Source organism: Sinohyriopsis cumingii, chromosome 12 (assembly GCF_028554795.1).
Source record: "Sinohyriopsis cumingii isolate HCF-2022 chromosome 12, ASM2855479v2, whole genome shotgun sequence".
Lineage (NCBI taxonomy): Eukaryota > Metazoa > Mollusca > Bivalvia > Unionida > Unionidae > Sinohyriopsis > Sinohyriopsis cumingii.
Genome location: NC_142972.1, coordinates 38,733,302 through 38,745,321, shown reverse-complemented (window position 1 = coordinate 38,745,321; position 12,020 = coordinate 38,733,302). Strand labels below are relative to the sequence as shown.

Genomic DNA, 12,020 nt, shown 5'->3' with positions numbered 1-12,020 from the left:
AGTGTTTTTTTATGACACATTTTTTACAAGCTATGTGGTTTGGACAGTTTTTGTATGTTCAGTGTATGTCTGTATTCATTATACTGAATATTGGTGAGAGCCATAATTGACATTGAGTGTGTGCTGAGTAAATATCTGGAAGATTAATAATGTCTATATCATAAGTTTGATGTTGACAAATTACCCTGGCAAAAGTTTAAGAAAAAACATTGTTAGTTCCAAACCAGGCAGTAAAATACCCACTTTATTAAAATCTGTTTGAGCTTGGGTTGATTGAATAGATTTTTTAGGTATGTAACACCTGTGGAAATGTGTTTTAATTTTCAGACAGGTGGCATTTGGGATTGACTTCATGATCTAACAGCTATCAGCCAGACTTTCTTCCAACTTGAGCTAACTCGTTCCCAAGGTTCTGATTGTGATCCTTTTTTAGCACATGTGAACATCAACTTCACAAGTTTTAAAAGGATCAGGAAAAGAACTGAAAGATATAATTTCTTTTCAGGACCTGGTTCCCTCAACCTCTCCAACTCTCTCTCTGACTCCAGCAATTTTGCCATGCATCTTGTATATCAGGCTCTGGACCACCAATACCAGGTAAAATCTTATTGATTCATGTGCATGTATGCATTTGTTTTTGTCTGTTGTATCTATTCAACATTTTTTTATTCAGCTGGCTCTGATTTAGTCTTCATCTTTTGATATTTCTCAAAAGACATCAGACATTAACAGTGTTGTACCTATCTCCTTTTCTGTTTCTCAATCAATGGAACTTCCTTGTTTATGCTACCTCCACTATGCTATGAGAAGGGATGGCAGTTTTGCTACTGTCAATCCTTACATCAGCCCTGAATCCATTATGATGTGATAGCATAAAGTTATTAAACTTACAGCCACAAAGTGCTACACACTTTAACAGGCTCACAAGTAGATGACCTGTTCAAATTTTATTATAAATGAAGCTTTATTTAATGAAGTTATGGCCCTTTATGATTTGGAGTTTAACAAGTCAGTCCAGAATTCATTTATCATGACTGCACAAAGAATATTCAAGGTATTGCTGAACATTTAAAGGCAGTAATACATTACCTACCATGGTCCCCCAAGTGGCCTAGTGAACTAAAGCGCTCATCGTTGTGGATCACTGCCATCTCACCTCTGTCTGCATGTTTTTGAGTCTCGGGTTTGGCCAATGTGGGTATATGAGAAAGCATGCTTAGTAGCTTCTCACTGGGTGGTGGTTCTTTCCATGGTTTTCTTAAGTTCTTCCTCCACCATTTATGCTGGCCGACATGTATAGCCTATATTGTGCTGAAAATGGACTTAAATCCAACAACAACAACAACAACAACAACAACAATGGACTTAAACCCAACAACAACAACAACAACATTACCTACTAATATTGCATTTCATGCCATCTTTGTTACTAAGTCACACATCCAAGGTACACATTATATATGATTATGCATGATCCCTTCCTCCTATTAGAGTGGAAGGTTCTGGAACTGAGAAAAGAACCTGGTCCCAATATGATGCATTAGTTCATTTGAGTGTTTGTCGCACACAGTTCTTGCTGCATTTCAGTGTATTTTTTTACATTTGTTTTTATTTTGTTGTTTTTAAAAAAATAATTTAGCACCCTCATCAGTAAATGGTGGTGTTATATTTACCAAATGCCCTTTTATAGTTATTGTTGTTGTTGGTGTAGGGTTTAACACCATTTTTCAGCGCACGATAGGCTATACATGGCAGTCAGTATTAATGGTGGAGGAAGAAGCCGGGAAAACCCCGGAAAGAACCACTGACCCACAAGAAGCTACTGGCAAGCTTTCTCACATACCCACATTAGACGACAGACGTGAGATGGCAGTGATCCGTAATGGAGAGCGCTTTGACCACTTGGGCCCCCCCCCCCTTTTATAGTTCCAGCGTGGGTATGTAATTCCAACCCATTTTCAGTTCCAGAATTTTTTTCCTTGTATAATTCTTTATTTTCTTTGCACAGTTCACAAGAAAGGATATGCAGATAGCCCCATTGGATCACTCAGATCTCTTGCTTAGCTTGCACAGGTTACACACATTTATGTTTTCTTGTTTGTGGACTTGAGATTTGTGGGACTAGGTGATAAATTGCCACACATAAATTGAAGAGGATAGGCCCCCCCTTTCCCCTAATTTAATATCCATTACCCCCATATTTGAGGTATTGGTAATCATATGTTACTCGTTATTTAGTCGAGGGATTTTATTTCTTTTGTTTTTTTTACAATTGTTACCTTGCTTTGACAGTACATATAATAAATTGTTTCAACCCATTAGTAAGCAAGAGTTTTATTTCTTTTTTTCATCCATTAGAACATTGTTCAAGTACTTGGTTCAGCAATACCTGTAGTAATTGTTGCATTGGATAAGCATTGCTACCCTTTTGTAGTTCTGGAACTTAATTTTTTCTTTCTTCATTTGATTGGGAAGAAGGCGACTTTAAAATATTTGCAAAAGTACTTGCTTTGGCAGTTACTTGTAATAAAGTCTGGTTCAGGGTAAGTATTGCTATCTCTTTGTATTTCCAAAACATTACTTTTAAAAAAATGATATTGCAATATTTGTATGATATACTTGCTTTGGCAGTGCAGTTAATATTGTCAAATTAGAATATTTTTATAATATTTTCATTTCAGAAGACTTGCTTTAGCAGTACCATATATACTTTACTATAAGTCAACCTCCCCTCTCTTTTTTTTAAGGCTACACAAAATCAGTTTCTTTTTTACCCTCCTATTATTCTGAGTGTAGTTTTTTAGTCAGGTTCATCTTAAGGGGTGACTTGTCTTATAAGGTATAAAAATAGTTCAGAATGATCTGATTCACAAAATCCCATATGTTCATTCTATATGTCTTACAAATAAATGGGGAAAGTTAAGTCCACGTTTTTTTCATTCACAGTATTCTATAAATGTCAGTATAAAATGTCGTCTGGTACAGAGTCCAAGATTTCATCTTCATTTTCTGATAAAGTTCTGAAAACCTCCGTCATAGTCTAGTCTTTGTAAATCATCATCTAGTCATTGTAAATATTGTCCAATTCTTTTTCCCCAGTTTCACTAACATATGCAGGTGCTTATGTATGGACTTCATCACAGTCTGTAGAGTCTCAAAAAAGCTGCAACAGAGCATGTGTCTGTTGTGTGGAAAGGTAACAAAGTTCAAAAATAGACATACCCTGTTACTTGGCACTGAGCAAGTATCAAGCTGTTACTCGGTCAAAGGGTTGTCACATGGGAGGACTCAGAATAGACTGTTTAGTCCTGGGAGAGTATGGAATATTTTGCTCCTCAGTCGCTGGAAGGTATGGGATTTTTCTCTTCCTAAAGAATAGTACTGCCATAATGGGAAAATTTGATTATGGAGTTTTGCAGGAGCATAACTTATTGGTCCCAGGAGAGTATGAGATACTCTGTGATTCCAGGAGAATATTGGACACTCCTCAATTCAAGGAGCACAATGGATCAGTCTCTTGTAAAGCCAAGAGACAGAATGCTCCTAAAGAAATGAATGTCTATCAGGATCGGAAGTCCTCAATCCCAGGAGGGTAAGGGATCCTTCTCTGAGTCATTAGGGACTCAGAAGAATACTCCTTGAGCTTAGGAGTATGGGATCTTTCCCGTCATAAGAGAAGTGGTCTTCTCAATCCCAGGAGAAAATGATATCCTTCTTTGAGATCTGCAGGACTCAGAGTAAGACTCCTCAATCCCTGGAATCTCTCACATTGTAAAAACTTAAAATACTAACAATAAGGCCCAAGGATCCCTGGTGGTAATACAGACATAAGGTTCAATCCAGGGTCCCTTCCAAGGAAGGAAAAAGACAAACTTGGGTTGAGAGTGAGTCACATGCCCCCAGACAGGGCCCCTCCAGATAGGGAGGATCAGCATTCGCTCAAGACCTTACCCTGGGGAAGGCAATGAGCAAATTATGCCTCCCAGAAAAGCCAGACCTGCCAACCCTTACAATTTGACCTTAAGTATTATGAAAATGACCCATAAAATATGGACTTAAGGAATGAAAGCAAAATTTACGGAAATATGACTATTACGGTCAAATCTGGATACTGGCTTGTCCATGTTTGATTTGGATCTGGATTTCATATTAAATTTAGTGGAGTTGGTCAGAGAACCAGACTAACTTTACAGGAATATCTAAGAGGCCCTAAACTGTACATATTTTTTCATGCAGAATTTCTGCATGATCAGGCTGTTGCATACAGAATTTTAAACAATTGCATCCATACATGTTCAAAATGAATTGGAAAATAAGTCTTCAAAAGTGTTAATAGTGCAGAAGTATAAAAAGAAATATTCAGATTCTTGGGAGGGGTGGAAAAGCAGGAAGGCTAAGAATTATGTTTATTGGATATGGGTTGACTTGAGTATGCCTTATAGCAGGAGATATGATTGCTGTTGCCATGTGAAATAAAACAAACTCCAAGGATTACATGAAGTTGAGAGATAGCAAGAAGTCATTGAGCTCCACATGGTTTGGAACTGTAGTCAGTAAATCTATACTGAAATTAAATATGGTCTAAATGAACTTTGCAATAATTTTAGTTGAACATAATTTTTGTACTGTTCAGTCTTGAATATAACTCATGAACTTTTTAAATACTTGTTTTCCAACTTTATATTAATAGCAGATGATATTTTGCTACACCTTACTAAAAATTTCTCTAACTTATGGAGAAAAAAAACCAGCTGTCTGGTCTCTACAAGTATTGTGAGCTTCAGAGACTAAATTCTCTTTCATTAATATCTTGAGAAGAGTCTGTTATTTGTTCTTTGAGCCTTAAAAAATAAGCCTCATAGGAACTGTTGACTTAGGCTTCCTTGAAATCCACCTTTGAGTTAGTTCTCTTGCTTGCTTTAACCTCAGTGAAGAGCAGTGAGCATCTAACATTTTCAAAGGTAGATTTACAGCTCAGTGGTGATTATAACTCTGTTTCATTTCCATGTCATGCTACCTTTTTGGCCATTAATCACTTCCCTTCAGTATCTCAACTTTTTCTCAAGATAAACAGTCTCATTCAGGTTGTTGCAGGGGATGATTAAGATAGACTCCATGACCAGATAGAATTTCCTCACTCAAGGGACTTTCTATCGAGAATTGTGCCAATGAAGTTAGAGCTGCTTCTTGGGCTTACCTGAATCCTTATCATGAGATGATGAGATGAAAACTGCCATCGGAAGGACTCGTACTACATTCTTCTAATTTACCTTCAATATTTGATGCACCAGAACAAAGGCAGATTTTTTTAGTTGGACTCAATTGTAGTGGCACAACTCATATCCCAGTATCCTACCAACTAATGGTGTTGAACACTCATACCATAAGGATTATGCATAATTATAATACCAGTTCAGCAATATATTATTGGTAGGTAATGTATTACTGCAATTAAAATGTAGTGTGCGTGTGGGTAATACTTACCTTCTGATATTGCAAAAATGGCTTTTCGTTTGAAATTACATGCTCATGCAAAATCTTTTAACAAAGCAAACCATTGGTTTATTGTTAAAGAGATATACTACTGGCAGTACCCTATCTACATTACAGCAGCGTTGGGTATAGGTTGTTTTACAAACACAATTTCTAGTTTCCTTTGCATCAGTTAATACCAGTTTTCACCATACAGCATACAAAATTTATTTACAGGAAATAAAAATGTAACTGTGACATTTGTACATAGCAGACATTAATGTTTAGCATGCCCAAAATATGGTACTTTCTTGACTCCTCACTAAAAAGAGGGTTTTTTTTAGGTCATTAATAATGTATAAAACACAATTTGGTTTTGGTGAATAATACCTGTCAAAACACATTTTTAGCTTAGCATTCCTGTACCCTTTACATAATATTGACAGAAGCATGGAACTAACATGTTACAGAATTAAGGTTATAGTAGCATTTTCCATGCCTGTAACTGCATTACTTTTTTTTAATCATTTTAGCCTATTGCCCCTTGTCCCTCGAGCAAAGAATCCATGGAGATATTTGAACAGCATTGCAAGGTATTTTGAGAGAGGCACTTTTATAACAATTTTCATACAGGGATTTAAATAAACCATCCATATATATATATATATATATATATATATATATATATATATATATATATATATATATACATACATACATACATACATACATACATACATACACACATATATATATATATATATATATATAGATGGCTTATTTAAATACCTGTATTTTCTGGACATGTGTGACAGTTTAGAGGTTTTTACCAACAAAAAAAGCTCACGGCAACTGGACATTGGTCATAGAATATTTTAAAATGTAATTGTATTGTATTAGATTGTCTTTGATTATTCATGCTTGAAACTGTCAAATAAACATTTGAACAAAGTAAAGTTCAAATGTAATGTCTTGTTTAAGCTAGTTTTTTGTGTGCTGGAAAATTAATAAATAAACAAAATGGTGTCACTGACTTAACTAAGCTACCTGAAATCTATGCTGCTCAGCACATAGCTGGTTCAAGAAGGACAGCTTAATCCTTCAGTGAACAGTAGTATGGAAAAATTTCTAAGATCACCTTTTCAGTAAAAATGTTTGTTTCTTATTCTAAAGGTTTTTTCTTTAAGTTAAACAGTTTATATATGCCTAGGTAAGACAATAATAAGTATCAGCCATAGGTTTACTGCTTACTGTTGACATATCCAAAATAATGATGAAAGTTGTAACCTTTCGCCAGTGTTTGAAGTCAAGATTTTGCTGTGCATTACCATGGTGCAGCATGTTGATGGATTTTGAGATCGCTGGAAGCTAAATACCTCACAGATTGACTCTATTTTGGACCTCTCTGCAATGATTTGCTCTACAGCCAAGTGTAACAGGTGTAGAACTGAAGTGTTTGTCACGTGCCATTGACTTGCCAGCCAAAGCAGTACAGTTTGTATGGAATATTCATGCAGATATATGTGATTGATTCATGGACCGTGAGGTTGCTGTGTTTGAGCCTCATTTCGTCAAAAATATTAGTGACATGCCACAATTTGATAATGATCACATGGAAACTTTGATCGCTCATTGCAGTGAACCAGGAGGGAACAGTGATAATCATTGCCAATGACTGGGGATTCTTGGGTGTAATTGTGTACAACAATTACAGATGACTGTCAGCAGATGAATTAGTGACACAACAAGTTTCAATGAAAGGACAATACCAGAATGTGATTTGTTTGATAGAAATATCAAGTGATGAGTGTGAGCATGGATTTTCTTACCAGAATTTTACCAGTGCAAAGCTGTAGTAAATGTTAAGTATTGACACTCTTGATGAACTTAAGTGCATTAATCTTTGTTTGTTGAAATAAAAAGCAGGAAATGAAAGGGAAAAGCTTTTGCCAAACTAATGAACTTTAAGTGGATTTACTATTATAGTGCAGATGTGGCAGTATTATGTGATTAGTGATAGGAATAATTTGTAAAGATGTTTTGTTTAAAAAAGAATAAACAACAATATAAAAAAGAGCAGAAAGCTTTTGGGAAAATTTGTCATAAATCATAGGAATAAACTTATGGTTTGCTGCTACTACCTGATGATACATATTTAGTATTCCAAAGAAGTTTTTGTTAATGAAAATAAAATGCAAAAAGCAGATGCCTGTGTGTGTATGAAGTCTGTCAAAATGTCCAGTTGACACTTGGCAAAAAGTAAGAAATGGATACATTGATTGCTCATAAGATGAAATATCAATGAAAAAATTGTACATTTAAGTAATTGCCAAACTTTCCTTAATTTTATTAATCTTATTTGTTTTAGCAGCTTGATTGCATATATCTTGACCTCAATCTTGCCCAGGTTTAAACCATATTGAGATATTTGAACCATAATTGAGAGGCTACATGTATTATGTTTGCAGTGTTGTTGTTCTAGAACATGAGCCTTATGCTTAATATTGATTTTAGTGCCAGTGTTTTAACTTACCAAAAGTATTCATTACATTTATAATGTATACTAATTGAACAAAGTACCTTTTCCTTTGCCACAAATTGAATGTCCTTTCATCTTGCCCTTATCATGACAGTTCCCTCATACCAGTATTACCTTTTTCTTGGTAGTAATTATATATATATATATATATATATATATATATATATATATATATATATATATATATATATATATATAAATAAAGGAATATTAGCATATACTAGGTGCCTCTATTGTTTTCGAGTAACTTGGCAATGATGTAAAATTGTAACAGACATGTTAGACATTTTCAAAATGATATTAAAATAAAAATGCTTTTATAGAATAAGAATGAATGTTGTATAGTTTGCAGATTGCCCATTAATAACTTTAGAAGAAACAAAGTGTTGTTTCAGTGTTGTCATTTAACTTTCATTTGATCTGGTGCATTTTATTTATGCTTTTATTTTGATTTTGTCTTTCAGCTAGCCCATGATTATCTTAGAATTCAGACAGAAATTGCTCTACTAGAACAAAGAAGGTAATCTCTAAAAAAAAAACTTAACATGACAGTATATGAAATTTCTACTTCCAAAGATTCCTGACCTTTTAGTAGGTGTTAGACTGTATAATACATGCCATTTAAATCAAGCATGGTTTTATTTTATCATCTTGTTTCTGTTTATTTAGAAGGATTTATCTTCCTAAACTTTTTGCAATTTTTTTTGTTTATTCTTGTAAATCAGTACTGTATAGCCAATATTGTGCTGATGGGTTAAGATCTACACATACACATGCATACATACATATACAGATACATATATACATACATGCATGCATACATACATACATACATACATACATACAGCTCCCAAGTCATACCAAAGATGTATAAAAATGGTACTAACAGCTGCCTCACTTGGCACTCAGCATTAAGAGGTTAGTGTTAGGACTGGTCGACCTGGTGTCAGGATAATGTGACTGGGTGGGACATCATGCTACATGTCTGTGGCATGATGCCCCAGTGCTAGACATCACTATAAACTGCCACACTGCAGACATTGTAGCGATATGACTGAATTTGTTTTAAAGCTACGTTAAAAATCCAAATCACACACACACACACTGTTGAACGTAGGCAAAGTCATATTAAGGAACGTCTTGCTATGCATCACTATAGTAACAGTAATGTTTTATTGAAACCAACATTACATGTTAAGTCTTGTTTTGATTAAGTTTTTCTCACACCACCTGAAACATGAGGACATGGAAATAGTGCCTGTCCATCCCTTTGTCAGTCTGTATTTAATTCATCCCTCAGTCCATTTATAAATTTTACTATGGAGCTTCATATATGGTATTAGTATGATCTTTGATGAAATCTTTTGTAAGGAAGATTTTACTGCATTTCATAGCCATTACCTTTGATTGACATTTCACACTTATCTCAAGCACTTCACACTCTGGCCATTTTTGTGGCATTGGACAATGACCATATCTGTACAGTACTATGGCTTCACTTTAGTTTCTATGAAATATTTAAAACAATTAAAAGTTTGGAATATGAATTTTATTATCATTAATCACTGACTGCTACTGTTTATGTATATCTGTATTGTGTGCCTAACTTTTATCCATGATTGTAGGTTGTAGTTTAAGCTAATGGTCATTTGTAACCAAATGTTTAGATAACTAAATTTTGTCCATGGTTGAAGGTTGTACGACAAGATAATACTTGTAAAAATTTTGACATAGCTTTTTGACCTTAGAAAGGCCTGGAAGCCAACATATAACGTACATTCTGGTCAACTCATTGTGTCTTAGGTTTTTTTTATAAGGTACTGATAAACAAATTATTCATTCCGTCTTTAAGTTCAGCCCCTAGAATCCTTGTTAGTTGTGTTCAGATATAATTTGAGAAGAATCATTTAAATTATTAATTGAAATTAAAAAGTGCTGGTTGACTTTAACTTATCTTTATTTTGGGATTTGAACGCTCTGGTTAGAGTATCTGCCTCAGATGCAGGAGGTTGCATGTTCGAACCCCAGCCAAGTCATACCGAAACATTACAAAAATGGTACTAACAGCTGCCTTGCTAGATGCTGAGCATTAAGAGGTTAGTGTAAGGACTGGTTGGCCTGGTGTCAGGATAATGTGACTGGGTTGGACATCATGCTATGTGTCTGCAACATGATGTTTCAGTGCTAGGCATCACTATAAACTGCCACACTGCAGACATCTTAGTGATGTGACTGAAAAATTGTTAAAGCTACATTAAAAATCACACACACACACACACACTATTTTGGGATTATTCAGAATTCATTCAAATACTTTTAAGGGCTATGTACAAATAATGCCATTCTGCCATAAAATAGGGTATCTATTACTATTATTAAATTTTAAATAGTAACTTTTTAAAAACTGCTTAACAGAATTTAACGAAGTTTGACTGTCTTAACTTCATTACCTTTCTGATTTATGAAAATGGTAACATTCTACAGTCAAATGTGACTGCCATTACTAAAAGTGAAGTTGATCAACAATCATCATGACATAGGGGTTTTCAGTATTGGACAAATGATGCCAATATGCAATCTAAAAGTATGGATGAAGATAGAAAAGCTATAGAAACTTTGAAACAGTTATTTTTTTTTAACAATATGAAATAAACAGCATTAAGACATTTAGACAGCATCAAACTGATTTCTTATCCCACTGCTCTTGCATATGGCTATTAGGCAGATATTGGCCAGGTATGCAACCTCAGGCCTGTTGGCAAGAATTTTGGCCAATAGTTGTGGGATAATCCGAAAAATTTAGAGATACTAGGAATTTATTATTTTGCACAGGGGTACCATTTTTCATAGATTTTATGGTTTCTATTAACCACAAATTAAAAAATCCAACAAACAATGATCTTTCTGTGGAAATAATAGGATGTCATCCATATGCAGCCAGTGTCAGTACCAACAAAAATATCGTTTTTAACCAAACCAGTTGATGCCTGTGAAAATCACTGACTTTTCTGTTGAATGTGGTCCATTTATTCCAGACACGAGTTGATGAGGGAACTTGAGGAGGATGTGAAAGACCAGCAGAGCAGCACGCAGCTTGCAGAGGAATTCACTCAGCTGTCACAGGAAAATGTATGTCATTCCATCACATGATACTTTCCATACGCTTTATGAAATAGATATTTGTTTGAACTATCAAATATTTCATATGTATGCATTTATGTAAAATTCAAAACTGGTCTAAGGAAACTCATTTACACACAATAATCTTAGAATGGGTCTTCGTGTCCCCTGCCTTTTATGAGTAATACATTCAGAATAAGAGAACCAGTCTGGAAAATAACATTACATATGCACCATCAAACAACTAAGAAGGGTGATAGTTTTGGTTTTATCAAACAGTTAAAAGTACCTTAATTTGTTGTCTTGACTCAAGATTGACTTTCATAGGTGATTTAATTCAGGTGTGTCAAGTTAAATGTATTATAGTTTAGTCTCATTAATCAGTTTAAGCAAATAGTTTTTTTTTTTTTTTTTTACAGACCTTAGCTCTTCAACTGTTCAAGGTATTCCAGTCAGCTTGGTTCATACATCAAGCAGGTTGTGTTGTAGTGCCTTTTGTTACTTAGAATTTTCAGTATTTTTGTTTAGCCCATGTTGGGTGGAAGCAAATAATAGCAGAGTCACTTTTCTTGCAGCATTGTCATCAGCAGTTTGTTGTGTTTTTTAAAGTTTTTTGTTTGCATATTTTCCCATGATAGATACTTTTCACATTCGACATTACTCACTATGAAGCAAAGACAATTAATTTATATGATGTACTCACTCCTTTGAACTTGGGATCAAGATCACTGGGTTTAAATACAATACTTAAGTATGTGCTCACCAAGCAAGTGCAGGCCTTGTTTATGGTTCTGTGGGAACATATTGTAGCATAATTAGTGTATAAATGGGGAGTTCTGTACCATAGGGTACTGGCATCAACAGGGTACCAGATGTATCATCTCAAGAT

At 34.7% G+C, this 12,020-nt stretch overlaps 1 protein-coding gene across 3 annotated transcripts in view; it reads left to right on the top strand.

Moving 5' to 3' along the window:
• Nucleotides 1-12,020, top strand: part of LOC149786288 (mitogen-activated protein kinase kinase kinase 7-like) — a 79,926-nt gene that overhangs the window by 59,363 nt on the left and 8,543 nt on the right. For all 3 annotated transcript variants that reach the window (XM_089976674.1, XM_089976675.1, XM_089976673.1), the window contains 4 exons: nucleotides 506-597; nucleotides 6,006-6,065; nucleotides 8,476-8,531; nucleotides 11,047-11,140. In XM_089976674.1, coding sequence (XP_089832800.1) covers nucleotides 506-597; nucleotides 6,006-6,065; nucleotides 8,476-8,531; nucleotides 11,047-11,140 — 302 coding nt within the window. The remainder of the gene's footprint in view (nucleotides 1-505; nucleotides 598-6,005; nucleotides 6,066-8,475; nucleotides 8,532-11,046; nucleotides 11,141-12,020) is intronic.